Source organism: Haliotis rubra, unplaced genomic scaffold (assembly GCF_003918875.1).
Source record: "Haliotis rubra isolate DU_JTF1 unplaced genomic scaffold, ASM391887v1 Scf411, whole genome shotgun sequence".
In the NCBI taxonomy this organism is placed as follows: Eukaryota; Metazoa; Mollusca; class Gastropoda; order Lepetellida; family Haliotidae; genus Haliotis; species Haliotis rubra.
Genome location: NW_025767093.1, coordinates 489097 through 506323, shown reverse-complemented (window position 1 = coordinate 506323; position 17227 = coordinate 489097). Strand labels below are relative to the sequence as shown.

The window sequence follows — 17227 nt, the reverse complement described above, 5'->3', positions numbered from 1 at the left end:
CACACATTTTTAGAAGTTGTTTTGCTCGAAGAAATGAAGATTGTTGGATGAGTTGGGAACAGCATCTTTTGCAGTACTAATTTGGAGTTATAAAAGTAGCAACGAGATGCCTGGATGAAATTTGTCTAGAGTAGTCTCCCCTTAACATGCTTAAACAAACATATAGGGTCATGTGTACCAAGTACAGGTTTTTATATGAACTGGCTTCAAACTCGTATTGTCATTAGCCAAAGAAGAACCCCTCAGACTCAACCATTCTGTATGAATGCTTATATGTATATTTATAATATATTTGTAATGTAGCTTGTTTGTTTTTGTGATTTTAAATCTGAAGTGTTGTCCTTGGAATTATGACTGGTTGAATATTGACCAGTTATCAGACTGGCATATAAGTTTACAGCAAGATGTCCGGTTATATGAAGCGGGAAGCATGCACATACTACTCTAAGTTTGCTAGGGATACAGTTTTATATCGACAAATAATCCAACAAATAAACACCAGGGTACTCAATGGCTGGGTACCCCCAATAGAGCCGAAATATTACGTTGAACAGAGACATTCAGTAATATAGTATGACCAGAAATTATTGAGACGACATTTTCAGTGATCCTCAGTATGGAGGATTTAGAGAAGAGGAAGTTGATTTTTAGAGTATTATAACAAGGACATCAGATCAACTAAAGTAATTTCAAGTAGAACAGGCATCCCTTTGGCCACTGTTTATCGTGTTTTGAAAAATATTGCAAATGGATATGGCATTGAGCACCAGGGAGGCGCAGGTAGGCCCAGAAAATTGACTGTCGGTGACAGGAGGCGGCTTGGTATTCTTGTTTCTAAAAACAAACGAAAACTTAAGGCTGGATATGATTGGTAGAGGAACTGTGGCTGTCTGTAAGGAGACAATTAGAACTGAGCTGCATGCAATGGGTTGGCAGAAAAGTCGAGGAATTCCATCACCGATCATGAGACCTGAACAAAAGAAGCGAATGTTGAACTGGTGCTTACGGCATAGAAATTGTAACTGGGACAATGTGATTTTCTCAGATGAAAGTTCTGTGTGGCTGTTTCCTAATACACTGAAATTCTGGACCAAACAAACTGAAAAACCTTTGTATCAGCGCCCAAAGTACAGTCCGAAATCTAACGTGTGGGGTGGTATATCTGTGTTAGGGGCAACGTCCCTCTGTGTATTTGAAGGGAATATGAACAGTGAGCTGTACACAGATATTCTCGAGGGACATTTACTTCCATCTGCTCACGTGTTCTATGGAATGTTTGGATTTTCTAGCGGGACAACTATCCAAAACATCGTTCAAAGCATTCCCAGGCCTGGTTTCGGACCCAAAACATGACATTATTAGATTGGCAAAGCTACAGCCCTGACCTAAATCCAATAGAAAGTGTTTGGGGAGTTATGAAGGAAAGTGTCAATAAAAAAAATCTGACAAATATTGCTGAAACGAAAGAGGTGGTCCGATATTGGGACAGCATGGACCACGACTTTCTAACTTCTTTGATCAGTAGTATGCCCCGCATTGAAGCCTGTATTGCTGCCCATGGTGACTTGACAAAATACTAACTGTTCACCTGTCTTTGAATCTGGAGTTATGTTCTGCTAATATTCACATTTAATACGTGAGTAATGAGTGAAAAAATACAAAAAAATACAATCTTTAAATTCTCAATAATTTCTGGTTGTACTGTAGTTATGAGGTGTACAAGGTGCTTGTAAAATTGAGACAGAATCGATGGACATCATTGTCTGCGAGAACAACACTGGCGACAGTGCCCTTCTCATCCTCAATAATCTCCAGGGTATACGTTACGATCACTCTCCACTATACCCTGGATGCATCCACGGCTTAGCCCGATGATTTCATTACCTCCATTGGTTGACTTTTTATCCAATCCGGTGTCTACGCTGGGAAATTGAGCGAACCAATTACAACTCACTTTCGCTTCTTAAATTATCTTACCGTTTAAACTTGGCAACCTAATTGATGCAGAGGGTAGTCTGAAAGATGTGGAAGGAGTTCTTTTATATGTTTTGAAAGTTTCAGATCTGTCAATTTGTCTGTATTATTTCTCCAAAGATCTGGGTGGTACTGCAACAAACTTTCGCGACTACGACCACAATCTTTGTTGACACTGGCAAGCTCGGATGTAACGGCGGTTTAGCTGATTGGCTACTGTGAGAATAGGGTATAGTGGAGAGTAGGGGGTGGGCGATAATACCGGTTAACCGGTATATTGAAATTCGAACTTCACAATACGATATATTGCGATACACTTTTCGCGAACCGGTTCACCCGATACGATCGGCAATTTCTGTGACCATGATCGGTAATTGTCGTGATGTAGTCAAAAATGCTAATAACATTTGTATTTCCTTTATATTATTATACAGTAATAGTTTTGAGAATGTTTGATAGATTATATATTTGCATTTGCGTGACGTTTAAACCATATAAATAGAAAAAAAATAGATTGGTACCGGCACTCGGTGTAGGGATAAACCAACCAAAATGGCAGACGCCGCTGCAGACGCTTTTTCATCAATGTGGAAACATTTTCTATTGATCTCTTGTATAATCTCATCTGAGGCTTGACAGTGGATAGTGGCATTGTTTCAAAAGAACGAAAACAGTAATTTCATTATCTTAACCCATGTGTTACACTTTCACAATATATTGCAATACATATTGCAATACGCCAACAGATATCGCAATACGAACATTTTGGCAATACCCAACCCTAGTGGAGAGTGATCGTAACGTATACCCCGGAGATTATCGAGGATGTGCCCATCTTGGAATCAAAGAGGTCGTTTAACTACCGAAATATTATGGGTCAACACCTTGCTGGAAACGTGTCGGCCACTGTGTGATCAGCAGGGCATCGATGCCAGATATTCTGTCCCCAGCGACGTGCAGGTGGTCGACGGCGTTCCACCTCACAGCAGGATATGACCAGCGGAACGCCAGTGGCGTTAATGTTTCTACATGGACGTAATCGTCTCTTTGAGGCTGATCTCCAGTGACGGAGAACATGATTCACACGCATCCGGTACCCGACATCGGGACACTGGCGAGTTTGGACTGTTCCCGTCAAATGGTCGGGCTCCAGTACCTTTCAGTGGTGAATCGAGATATAATCTAGACTTCACGGAACGCCATAGTCATGATAGTGTTGCGTAGACAAGGAGAATAATATCAGGATTCAAATTTAGCCAACGATGGCTGCCATGGAGAGAGAGAATAATCATGATTTTCAGTGTACAGTGTATCTGGTAGAACCGAACTCCAGTTGGTCCAGCGGGACACCCGTGAAGATCGCTGACTTGATTGACACCTCTCTCTCTCTCTCTCTCTCTCTCTCTCTCTCTCTCTCTCTCTCTCTCTCTCTCTCTCGCTATCTCGCTATATTACGGTATTCCAGCTGTACATAGTAGCCAGGGCATCCTTTCACAAAGCACTAAGGTGATCGAAAGTTACTAAGGTAGCCTTAGTGCAATGTTAAAGCATGGGAGTTAAGGTTCACCTTAGTAAAGGTTGCTTCGTGAAAAGAGACCCTGGACTAAACAATCCAAAACAGAACAGAATAATATACGCGTGCGTGAGTGCGTATGTGCGTACGTGAACAATCGAGCAAGCAAAACAAGAGAGCGAGAAACATTTCCAGACACCTTGCTTTGTCATGGAGCCTCTACAGATTACTAGGCTCAAAGCTTGTAATCATTAGTAATTACATTTTGACGTAACATAAGAACAGTAACGCTTGATACGAATCGTTCCTAAGTGTTTTATCATCATGTAAGGTGTACTTGGCTAATATGGATCGGGAATATTTGAAATGATCTTGGACTCGCCCATTTATTCAGCAAACACTTATCTGTCAAAGTGTGCGACGGTTTAATACACATACGCTAGAGTTCTTAAGAATCGGTCGAGATATATTTATGAAATATCTGGAGCTATTTACCCTGTAAGATAAAGCAGAAATAATATAATATATATTCATTCGTGGCTCCGATCTTGACACATATTTCCAATGCATGTGTATATTATAACTCGTATACTCTTTTGTGAAAACGTGTTAATAAGAAGAGAATGAACGTTTCTGTAGGTGACACCCTACAAGTCATGCCCTAACGTTGAACCAGTCAGGCAATAAATGTCGGTTAACGGGCGGGCCGGGGCTAATTCTTTTTCGATTAAATTTGGCAGATAAACATACCGTGTCACTAGAGCAGAGCTGTTTAACAAAACAAAACACGCTAAGTTAAATTTTGAACTAAATGTTCGATCGAATCTACAAGAAACCTACCTCTGTGTCGAGCACGCGTTTTGTGTCTGCATTGTAAACTTGACATCAAGTCAGGGGAGAACATCAATGGGGTAGGTGTTTGGGATAGGTTGTCTGTTTGATGTGAGAAAAAGGCTTATACAGTGTATATAGGGCTGTGTATGTACTCAAACATTTTTCACTTGAGGATACTATTCTCCGAAAGCATTGAAAGTGTGTGATCATTATCTTTTTAAATTGGCGATTTCTTAACAAAACTTTACACCAAAACGCAGCTGTTCACATGCACGATATTTGCAAATGCTTTTCAGCAATTAATTGATGCATGATCTTCGTAGCAATTCATCTGCACAAGGTTTGCAGTTGGTTCCCCCAAGATAGTGGAGAAATTTATCTTCGATGTAACCATATATATATATATATATATATATATATATATATATATATACATAACATATAGTGAGTGCTTTAAGTGAGTCTAAACGTTTGATGGGTAGTATATAATTCTGTTCCTATACCATTATATTATGACAGACTTACACTATAAACACTGATGTGTCAATAAAATAAAATTTTCAATAATGCCCCTCTTCTTCCCGAGATAAAGGTGTCCCCTCGCCATCACGTGACGAGAAGACTTTAAACACGTGCTACAGGATATGCTTGCCACGGAAAGATCCGCTCACCACAAGGATAACTCACCGCCCCAACAACAGACAAGACTCTAGAAGTTTTCAAGATGACATTTAGGGGCGGTAGATTAGCCTTGTGGTTAAAGCATTCGCTCGTCACACCGAAGGACCGTGTTCGATCCCCACATGGGTACAGTGTGCGAAGGCCATTTCTGGTGCCCCCGTGCCGTGATATTGCTAAAAGTGGCATAAAATTATACTAACTCTGAGTAACTCACTCACAAACTACTCTGACAACCAAGTGCCTCCAAATCCAAAACTGCTCTGTATCTTCTTAGCATCGATTGGACCTGGATCCAAGTTTGTGGAATCCCACCGTCCTCCGAGCTGTGGTCAAGACGTGGCAACGCAGAGGCCATGGGATAACTCTCATTCCGTAGATAGTCAACAGTTGCACGTGTAGTCTGCTGCCCAGTATTAAGTCGCTGGAACATATCCCTCTGGTGGTGAACCAGGAGGACCATGTGATGTAGGAACTTGTCCTGCCTGGATGTTACATTCCCCCCATTCGTACAGGACTAACGGGATCCGGTGGTCAGGCTCGCTTACTTGGTTGACACATGTCAGCGTATCCGTTGCGTAGATAGATACTTATGGTGTCAGTCGTTTCGTTGTCTGGTCCAGACTCGATTATACACAGACCGCTGAGTGCGGCGTAAAACTAAATATAGTCACTCACTCACGTACTGGAGGTTGAGCTCAGTATCTGGGATCTGATTCCCCGCTCCACAACTTCGGTCAGCTTGACGCCACATCGAACACGTCGGTGCCGATGAAGACATCTCAGCAATGATCCAAAATAGTGCCATCTGTCCCGGAGACCATTCTCTCGTAAACGATTACGTTACGAACCTTATATGTTAGAAAGGCCATAGGCTGCAGAACACTGCTCTTGAATCTTGCCAGTATACGATTGTGTTAAAACATGACAAGTCATAATTATTAGTTTGAAGTTAGATTAAACAAGTGCTACTGTAGGCGTCCATGTACCGGTTTGTATTGGATCTGCACAAGTTACGAGCATGTGAACCGCGGAGATCCGGGTTAGAATTGATCTTCGGTAACTCATGCTTGTCGTAAGAGGCGACTAACGGGATCGGATGGTCAGGCTCGCTGACTTGGTTGACACGTCATAGATCGTAGATCTAAATCGATGATAAGACTCGATTACTCACATACCACAATCACATAGCTGGAATATTACCGAATGCTAACAAACAAACACAAGTCATGTCCTGAACTCCGCGAGTATTGGATTCCTACAGAAACTCCACGTGGTTTCCGTCGAGCACACATTGGAAATATTCCACGCTGACTGACAGGTGTCGCACAATATGAGAAATAACCAGCTAATTCACGAGTGCATCACTGTGGAAGATATGAGTGACTTTAGTTTTACGCCGCTTTTAGCAATATTACAGCAATATCACGGAGGGGGACAGCAGAAATGGGCATCACACATTGTACCCATGTGGGGATTCGAACCCGGGTCTTCGGGGTGACGAGCCAACGCTTTAACCACTAGGCTATCCCACCTTGGGAGATATTAGACAAAACGTAAAACCATAAGGATGCAAAACGAGCAATAACATTTCACAAACGATATTTTTGTCCGAAAAGTGATAATCTGTTTATTCCATGAGAAAATGTTGACACAGACCATTTCCCAAAAAGCTTGACACAATCAGCTGACACTGCGTTTGTCTATGGAATGAACGGCGTGAGATCACAACACATAAAGGACACACACATTGATTCGTACTTCCCAGAACTATCGGACTACAAGTCAAAATGTAACTGTAGCACATAGGAATAAATGTTTGTAAAGTTTGCATCACAAGAGCCATCGGCAGGTATCGTAAACAATGTAAGTCAGCGGGAGATTACCTCGCTTGTGTCTTAGTCCAGGGGCTTCTTTCACGAAGCAACCATGACTGAGGTTAACCTTAACTCCCATTCTTTAACATTGCACTAAGGTTACCTTAGTGACTTACCATCACTTTAGTGAACAACAAGGAGAGTTCTATGGATATACACCTTCTTTAATATGATATGAGCGACGTTTGCTTGATAACGGTGTTAGTAGCTACACCGAAACGTCGCTCATATCATATTAAAGAAGGTGTATATCCATAGAACTCTCCTTGTTGTTCATCACACCACCTTCTAAATGCCACTTAAACAAGTTATCACTTTAGTGCTTTGTGAAAGGAGGCCCTGAACGTCACATGTCGTGTCTTGGTTGAAAGTCATACTAAACCTTCTTACAGCAAACACTCATTTGTCCGGATCCTGGTTTTCAGATGATAAACTCCATACCCACTGAATCGATATTCAGTTGACATGGACATGTGTTAAACCAGACATTCTGTTAATCCGAACACTTCTTAATCGGGCTATTTGTTAACCTGGGCCCACTTGCACAAAGCAATCTTAGCGTTACAATATAGGCTTAAGATAGTCGTAGCGCTATGATCGCTTTGTGCAAGTGGGCCCTGGACATTTTGCCTTGGAACGGAAACGCTCATGACAGGTTCCATATTTTACAGGGTCGGGTATTACACTCACGCGTTACAATAAACTTACATGGGTACTGTTTAAATGAGCTACTTACAAAACACCTGCCTGAACATGGTTCAACATCAGGTTCATGCATACATTACCCAAGTTGTTACTAATCCAGGGAGAAACGGCAATGAACACTACCGTAAATACCGGATACAAAGCACACTACCGCTTAAACCCCCATTCACTCATAGTTCGACATTCCAGCGCTTTTACCAAGGTCACCTGTACTATAAGACCACCTGTATAATCACAACATTAATATGGAAATATACAGACAATAAACAAAACATACAACCGGTTTCAAGATTTGCACAAAGTGTACCTGCCATGTAACTGGTGTTTATGTGGATGTCCATACCAGTATTTAAATCAACTATAACATTGAATGAATAAACACAAAACAAAGATGTTGAGGTAAACGTAAATAAAAAAAATAAACATATTATAGTCAATGGTATATATGTAAACTGTATCAAAATTAGGTTAAACACTGTCAGAATTATCTGAATATCAATCATGCTTTGAGCCTTCATGTTGTTCTGCGATCATCACGACAGGGTCACTCTTCCACCCGTTTACCCCCATACTGAATTGTACACCGATTTATTCCCTACACTACGGTAATCTGAGAGACAAAGAGTTCCATTATTTTCCATTTTCTTTCTCTGTGATAGTGAGTGAAGGAGCCTGTAGGCAATAAAACTGTTATTCCACTCCTACTCTCCAGCGTGCCTACAAACACTTCCGCCTGCCTCTGAATAAGTTGGCCTCATTTAATTCTATTTCAAACTTGACCAAACTCAGTAACAAGTGTGTGCCCAAATAAACCTTATAGCTTATATAAATATACCGACCTGATCCGGTCCTTGTCCTATATAATGCAAGGTTTAGCTGTTCCTAAAATATACTATCTGTTTTCAAGACGAACAACACATGTCATAGGTTCAAAGTGTCCCTTAAGTGCCCCATCCACTCCCTGTAGCTTCCACAATGTCGCTTGCGACGACGATGATGCTGATGCTGATGCTGATGCTGATTAAAAGATTTAACGTGCACTTTCCGACATAATACGTACTTCGCAGAGGGGCGATATGACCAAACGATATTTCAACTTGCAATTGTATGAATTTTGAATTGGAAATTCCCATATGTAGTGAGGGGAACACACTGACCATAGATTGGGGTTAAACGCTGAATGCTTGGGCACAGAGGGGTCAGCCACTAACTAGCATCCCTCACCTGTTTGGATGTCACTACACAGCACCTGGATGTCAACTGTCATACGACTGGTGACATAACTGACATAATGCACCGATGGGCACGGTGATATTAAATATAATACCCCGTCAGCCCGGGAACCAACATTACCGATCGATTTTGTTCTGGAAAAAATGTTTATAATCAAAAGGATGACACAATGTAGCCATTACTCGTTTATACAGAATTTCGTTAATCAGGACAGTTTCACTGGGATCGTCCGGATTAATAGGGTTATCTTGCTATAGACACAGTATATACTACTATCTATGCTATGAGATGTTACCTTGCTAATTGCTATTGATAAATGTATCTATCTGAAGACAAATCAGCGGGAAACATCTGCCACTTCTCTACCGATAGCTACACCTGACTGAATACAGCAGACAACACAAATAAAAATATTTCGAAAATAAATCATATTTTAAAGAAGTCGCACCAGGACGTTTTATATCCGTTTTTGGCCAAACCATATAAAAGTTAATTAACAATCCGCCGACTCCAAAATATTGAAATGTTACAAAAAATGATTTACTGTTGCTATCGACATTAATAAATAATACATGATATATAACATAATATAATTATTAATACTATTATAAACACCTGCTGAAACGATGTACCACTGTATGCCTGAGGGTCAGTCGAACTGTTACACCACTGTTTGTCTGCGTCCCTGTAGAACATACAGTCACTGACTTGAACGCGGAGTGCTGTCTTGAGACCCGTGTCCTACACTATTGTCACATCTGTGTGACTCTCCGGTACATATCAAACCACCATCCTCATCAATGAGAAAAATCACATTAAAAAATTGCATTGTTTTGCTTTCCACGTCCACCTCACACTAGGTCCGTATTCTCGAAGGAGGTTCGGGAGTTGTCCTGATAAAGTCGGTCAAGAACAAACTATTCTCCATAATTACGAGGCACGTGGATCTGAATATTTGCCCATGAATAAATCAGTTTTGGTTAATTTGTCTTTAATCACGAACATGAAGGGTCTGTCGGCAATGAACTCCGGGGGCACTGACCTCAGAGCTATGCCTGCCCCGGTGACCCCTGACCCCACACTGCCGCCTTCATCCACGTCTAGAACCGACATGTGCATCACGTGATCTACAAACAAATTCTTAGTGCCATCTATTGGCGACATATCTGCCTTCTTCTCAAACACATCGTTGATCCCCATTTTCTTCAAATGGGGTTTAAGGTCAAGGTCACTCATGAGATTCATACGCGGCATGCGCAAATGAAACCGTGCTGGTCCTTTCATGTCTGTTATGAGATTCTGAAATGTCGTAGATGTCAATCTGCGTTCTAGTTCCTCAAGTCCATTGACTTCATCGGGTAGAATTATATAGAAACTAAACCTGTGTGAGTCATATGGTATTTCGATGACCTTGACCTTAAGGTCAGGGTTAATTTTATAATAGTACCTCCAGTCACAAAACATCATGTCGACATCGGCTCGTGTGTGTTTGTTGACGTCGAACATGGTGCGGTTGGTCAGGGTACGGTCAAACAACATGTCCCAAGAGCCATTGAAATATACGGCGTTCATGAACAACAACGACCTTTTGCTTTTCACTGATAAATTCGTCTTGAAGTCATTCAGCTTGCCTCGGGTGTTTCTTTTGATCCATTTCTTCAGCGAAGACAATGCTGCGTTCTTCGTGTTGTGATTATATGTCCGTATTTTTGCTTTATAGAATTTCCTCATCCGTTTGACGAATCTGTTTCTCAGATGAATCGATTCATGGACATACAGTGCATCGGCGACTTGGAACGACACATTGCGCATAGGTCTGCGCATCATTTCGGCAAAATGGCGGAAGGCCTTACGAACTTTTCTGGGTCTTTTTAAAATCTCATATCCCACTGCATTGAATATTTCTTTAGCCGTGACGTTGGTTGCTCCGAGGTAGACCATTGACACAGTCTTGAATACACTGACAGGGGAGAACACGAGGTTTTTCCGACCAGAGGATAACTGTTTGTACAGATTCCACGTGAAGTTATTGGCAACGGTGGCAAACTGGGCGTGCAGGCGTGGGGGGAACTCCGACAGCGGTGGACGTCGTCTGCTTGCTCGGTGATGTCGACGTCTGTGCCGCGCTAGGCATCCTGGGAAAGAACAAATTTGCATCAGCATTGGTAACTTTTGATTGTTTGTGTACATGTCGATACCGCTTCTGTAGGGCGATGTAACATATTAACTCAGTGAGTGAGTGAGTTTAGTTTAGTTTTACGCCGAACTCAGCAATATTCCAGCTACATGTATATGGCGGCGGTCTGTAAATAATCGAGTCTGGACCAGAAAATCCAGTGATCAACAGCAAGAGCATCGATCTACATAATTGGGAATCGATGACATGTGTCAGCCAAGTCAGCGAGCCTGACCACCCGATCCCGCCAGTCGCCTCTTACGACAAGCATGGGTTCCTGAAGATCAATATTAGATAACCCGGACCTTCACGGGTTTAACTCAGTGACAATGTGATAGCTGTTCACAACGCTCTCGTAAGTAGTACCAATGTATGACGGCGGTCTGTAAATGATGAGACCAGACAATCTAGTGATTGACACCATGAACATCGATCTATGCAACTATTTTATTATACTGTGACAAGTCAGCAAGTGAGACACATGATACCGTTAGTAGCCTCTAATGACAAGGATGGAACGGTAGACATCAGCTGTAATCAGTGTGGGATGGTGGGAGAGGGGAGGGGTGCGGGTGGGAGATGGGGTGGTGGTGGGGTTCGTAATGAGAGATGGGGTGGTGGTGGGGTTCGTAATGACATAACGAACAGATTGGTATCGATCGAATACAGTGCATAGTAGTTGGCCCTAAAAGTACAGTCATTCTTTCACGCGACACATATTCAACATGTATTCCGGGGCGGTGGGGTAGCCTAATGGTTAAAGCGTTGGCTCGTCACGCCGAAGGCCCGGGTTCGATTCCCCACATGGGCACAATGTGTTAAGCCCATTTCTGGTGTCCCCCGCCGTGATATTGCTGGAATATTGCTAAAAGGGGCGTAAAACTGAACTCAGTCAGTCAGTCAGTCAACACGTATTCCAAGGAGTATGAACATCGTTGCAAGCAGTCGGGAAAGCAAAATGAGTTATCCGTAGTTCGAGACAAACGGTGTATCGATAAAAGACGAAGATTCTCTGGACAACAAAAAACCACGCCGCCATGAAATTGCGCCACGTGATCTCGCGTAATCATCTACGCTGAAATGTCGCATCTATTGGAATAAGGAAGTTGTCTATTGTTCATTTTGTAATAACTTTGTTGAGGATATATATTGAAAAACAGCAACATTGAACTGTTGGCTACATAGCTTTCAATATGGTCAGCTGAAAATCTAGGATCATATCTTATGAATCACTGAACGGCTTGGTTTTTCTATCATTTAGCAAGACCGGGTCTCCAGAATCTGACATCCTGGATGTACACGCTACAGGGCTGCTCTCAAAACATCCAGCATTTGAACACCAGCTGACCTCTGAGTGGTCAGCCGTACGTGCGTAGTAATCTGCACAGATGTCATACGGCACGTCTGCGTGATTGTCTGTGAATTAACACGGAAGTGACTTGGTCAGCTGTGGGGACGGGATTCACGAGGATTTAAAGGGGCAGTGAGCCCTGTCCAAGATGAGCTGATCAAACTAACATATAAGGGCGTAATAAAACCCATCTCTTTAAATCAGCCTACACTCAGTGGCATTTATGACTCTCTCTGTAAAGCGTTTTAGAGTATTTTAGTTCCTAAATCATATAGAGCGCTGTACAAATTTGGTATATTACATCATTATTATTATAAGATCCAGAGTTCAGGTCCCAAATCAGCTGAAGTTAAGCAACGTTGTGCGCGGAGAGTCCTTGGATGGGTGACCGTGTTTGGCAGCTTGTCTCCTGAGAGTGCCTTGGTCTTCAATCCTGCCCCACAACGAAGCACATGTCATACATGTGGTCTCACCTTAGACAAGTGAGTTTGTTCAAAATTGCCCCAGCAGAAATTGGGTACCCGGTGGGATAAGTCATGTGACTATTAACCTTTTAGCGCCTCACAGGCAGCTTGGCAGGTACTTATTATTATTTATTATCATTATTAAAATACTACAGAGAAACACCGTTAGTCCGGAAGTTATCGTTGCAAGTCATTACGTCAGGACGAATTATAACACATTTCCTGGTATGATGAAGGGGAACAATTTCTATGGATAGACAACTTTATTGCAATCGATGCTACGTTTACGGTGTAGATGCTAACACCGTTATCCAGCAAGTGACTGATAACGGTGTTAAATCCACAACGAAACATCGCATTTGTTGCACTATATAGAAGTTTTCTGACCATAAGAACTGTTCCTTACTAATTCACAGTTGGGCGTAGTAAGGTTTCACGATAATCAGGATTCTCTTACTGGTGTGGAACTAGAGGGAACGGTGGCCGATTCGTTCTTCAGAAGGCAACATCCTCCGCACAGAGTTACCTCCCATAGTCGTGGCAGGATCGTGGAATTGACTCTGAGATAACTGGGTTTTTCTGTTGGTATGGAAAGTTAAATGACGTTTTAACCTTTCACTAAAACATATACTCACGGCAGTATAGGTTTATTTAATTTCATTTTTATTATTTTATTCCCGCCCTTGTTTTTATGAGCAAACCATACTTGGAGTACTTCAAAAAATAGACCAAGGCTCAGTTAATCCCTGTCAGGTGGTCTGACTGAAACTAAAGAACGTGCAATAAGATCAAGCAATATTTTCTCAGGTGTTATAAATTGCACTGTTGACTTAATTCTTCCTAATGATATCACGAGAATCCACCCTACTAAACGAACGCTGAATACCACTGAATGTATGTATAATGTACTTAATCTCGGCCCGACGAAAGAGATTGTGGTAACTCAGAGCTTAATGAGAGTACTGTTTATACAAGTATTCAAGCCTGTATATAACAACTGAACATTGCTCGACTGTTTTCACGCCCCCGGCGATATGACAAGCCTACCCACCTGTCTGAGGAGTCAGGTTTTCACATCTCATCGGGGACCAGTACTCAGGTGAAACAATGGCTGTTCATTAATTAATCCCAGCAGAGAATAGCAACATAATAAGCTAAACGTTGTTTTCACAGTTCTAGTGAGTGATATGTATATACACCTGTAATGTAGGGTTCGGTTGGCATATTGTTCAGAACAAAGGCTCACCTATCGTAGAAAATCAAGTTCTCTGAGTGGTATTTTGAAGAAAGTCACAAAGCATGACTGGATTGTTGATAATGTTACATAATTCGCACCGCTACCATGGGCGGATCCGGGGGTGTGTGTGTGTAGGGGTGCGCACCCCCAACCCCCCTTGTGGTAAAAGTTTGTTAAATGACCATTGAAACTCGGGTAAAAATTAAGTGTGCACCCCTCCTTTTCTCAAAAAGCTGTATCCGCCCCTGGCTACACTGAAACCGCACCCTCAACCCACCCACCCCCGTATCCGGTCTTTGAGTTTTCTCCGGGTATGCTGCGATGTATGAAGACCAAACCAGTATAAAATATAAATTATACAAATAAACTTTTAGTTATTATTATTATTGACTTTTCTTCCTCGTCCTTCTGAGACCATCCTCCGTCCCACCCCAACCCAAACGCTCCATTAATAAAGTGAAATAAACACACACATATATAAGTATTTCATTATAAATAAATGAAGATGTTTGTCAATGTTTTTCAAGTAAATTACATGAAGATTAGGCGCATTTTAAAAAAAATATTTTTGGGAAGTTAATCAGCAAAGTAACGATGGAAGTTACACTTTCATTGCAAAGTGTCCCCGCGGTGTATGTTGTCAAAGAATGTCGAGGGACAAAGCTTGATGGCCATAGTGCTACAGTCATATAATATGCTCGCGGGACTGACGTTAGATTAACATATGTTAAATTTTGTGAAAATATGTAATGTTTTACAAATAAAATGGTTCAGGGACTGGGAGACAGACAGAATTGACGTTTCTGTGACAGCACCCTCTCTTTGGGACAAGGGGATGGGTAAGCGAGTCGGGTTCAGTACTCAGCAACATTCCATCCTGGTGGCAGAGTCCTGTCACTTGTGTAAAAGAATGGCACTAAAACCTCACAGCAGGCCAGCGTTATGTCACTCACAAAGCACTGCACTACACTACACGACGTTCTTAGATATCGATAAATAAACACAATTACATTAAAAAAACACACCCATCTCTCCTTTCAAACATCAAAACTGTAGTGTAGGCAGAAGTAACGACCGACAGAGTGGTGGTATAACGGAACGACTACACTGTCACATGTCAACATTGTCATGTGCAATAATCATCATGATGATACGAAACAATATGGTAACAAAATCATTAACGCTCTAATAAACAAGGACTAGCGTTAACGCGTTCTTGGGTGACGAGCGCTAAAGCAAGACAGTGAAAAAGTATTAATGTCACCCCCTTGGTTTATCATTTGAATCAAAACAAGCTGTAATATTATGATTAGTATCGGTTCAATTCTTATTGCAGCCAGTCAGCATGAACGTACATGCGACATTTCAGTCTACACGACAGGTCTGAAGTTCTTTATGATATATATTCCAAGTGTCTCTTAGTATCAAGCATTAATGAATCGTTTCTCGCAATCCACTGGGAGAATAAGAAATAGTGATACAGAACCATACAGAAATATGCACGAGTTGGTGTCACTGTGTACGTCAACTGTAGTACAGACTGTCAGACCTAACAGGCTGTTTTCTCTCCCCTAACCACCGAGTGCATTTTGAGGGGACACCACCCGTAACTCGACACCCAGACGAGCGCCCCTTTACATGTGCATAACGCTAAAGATTATGGCGTATTCAGCTTTAGCTACCATAGCACAATGGAGATAATGCGCCTTTAAACGTATACAATAGAGTTTAGTAATTTAACCTTTAACTTCACACATTATTTGTGACAATGGAAGGTTGGGAGAGAGCCTTTAACAGCCCTTCACCATCTGTCGTCTGCTCCAGGTGTCCGGCGCGCGCAATGGAGCGTTATATTTATCGCTGGTCTCATGCTTTGCTATTGATTTTCAATTATTACATTAGCTTCCCCCCAAACAACCTGAGCCTGTCCCCCCATCGACCGCGGGATTGTAGTGCATAGTCCAAATGGACAACACGATCCCTCCAAACTTTGTCCACCATTACACGCATACTATGTAGACTTGTAGTGACACAAGTACACGGAAACAATGCATCTAAAACAAAGTGACACATTGCATCACTGAACACGACGTATCTTACATCAACTGCTATTTTTGCAACAACCTCAGGGCATTATCTCAGTGGTGAGGAAACATAAATCTTATTTTTATGAGAAAAATATTATAATATGTACGACTCAGTGTTAAAAATAGCCATTGGTCAGTGATTCGCACAGCAAACGTGCGTCAGGTATAAACATGTACACTCCTAGCATATGCAGAGAAAAATAGCTAGCGGGTTTGATCACATCTGACTGTTTAAATGATACTGATTAAAAATAATTACATACCCGTCATGAGAAGTATCACCATGAAACACACGACGAGAAGGACCGTTCGGAGCGCCATCTTACCCCTTGCAACAAGTTGGGACTGTCGATAGCAAATCAGGTGCTGAGTAGATTTAACTTTCGGGTATGCTCGCACACCAGTTACCTCCCTTGGCGCTTTTGGCGCTTATTGAAGTGGACATAAAATAGCGTAGTTTTCTTTTCTGTAATACCGGCAATTTCCGGAACCTTGTTGTTGAACCGTTTATCCCAAATTATGTTAGGATTGATAGTGAATTTTTTTTTGTTTTTTGTTTGTTTTGTTTTTAATAGTCTCTCATATTCAGACGCATTTGTTGATACCAGACCCTGAGTCTGGACTTGAGTGAATACCTGACACTGCCGGTTGTAAATTTAATATGGTTTCACCGTGTCTAAATTTCAAATTTGAAAACACGACAAATAATAACGCAGGAAACTGTTGGTTTTCGTATCTTCTTCATAGAGTTAGTGAGGTGCGAATGAGTGAGTGAGGTGGGTTTAGGTTTAGCACCGCTTTTTAGAAGGGAGAGGAAAGGGGGGGGGGGGGATTAAGATAGGGAACTGAGACAAAAGACTTTTATTCATTTGAGTCGGAATGAAAACTCCGGGCGGCCGGGGGATGGAGACACACAACCCAATACGGGCACCCTAGACTAACAACTAGTCTCTGAAATGAACATATCTTACAGAAAAAAACAGTTCATAATTTAATAAAAAAAATTAATATAATGAAAAGGAGCCCTGAGACTTCCTGAAACTGTGGAAATCTAGACTTGCCTCATCATCTAGACTTCCACGGCCTTTCTTGGATATG

At 41.8% G+C, this 17227-nt stretch overlaps 1 protein-coding gene across 1 annotated transcript; it reads right to left on the bottom strand.

The window, feature by feature from the left end:
• Positions 1 to 6609: 6609 nt before the first annotated feature.
• LOC124288100 (leukocyte elastase inhibitor-like) lies at positions 6610 to 16486 on the bottom strand. Its single transcript, XM_046724665.1, has 3 exons — positions 16393 to 16486; positions 7176 to 10949; positions 6610 to 6987 (listed from the first exon to the last, which is right to left on the bottom strand). The coding sequence occupies exons 1-2, from the start codon at positions 16448 to 16450 to the stop codon at positions 9745 to 9747; spliced, it is 1263 nt and encodes a 420-aa protein (XP_046580621.1). The 5' UTR covers positions 16451 to 16486; the 3' UTR covers positions 6610 to 6987; positions 7176 to 9744.
• Positions 16487 to 17227: the final 741 nt, after the last annotated feature.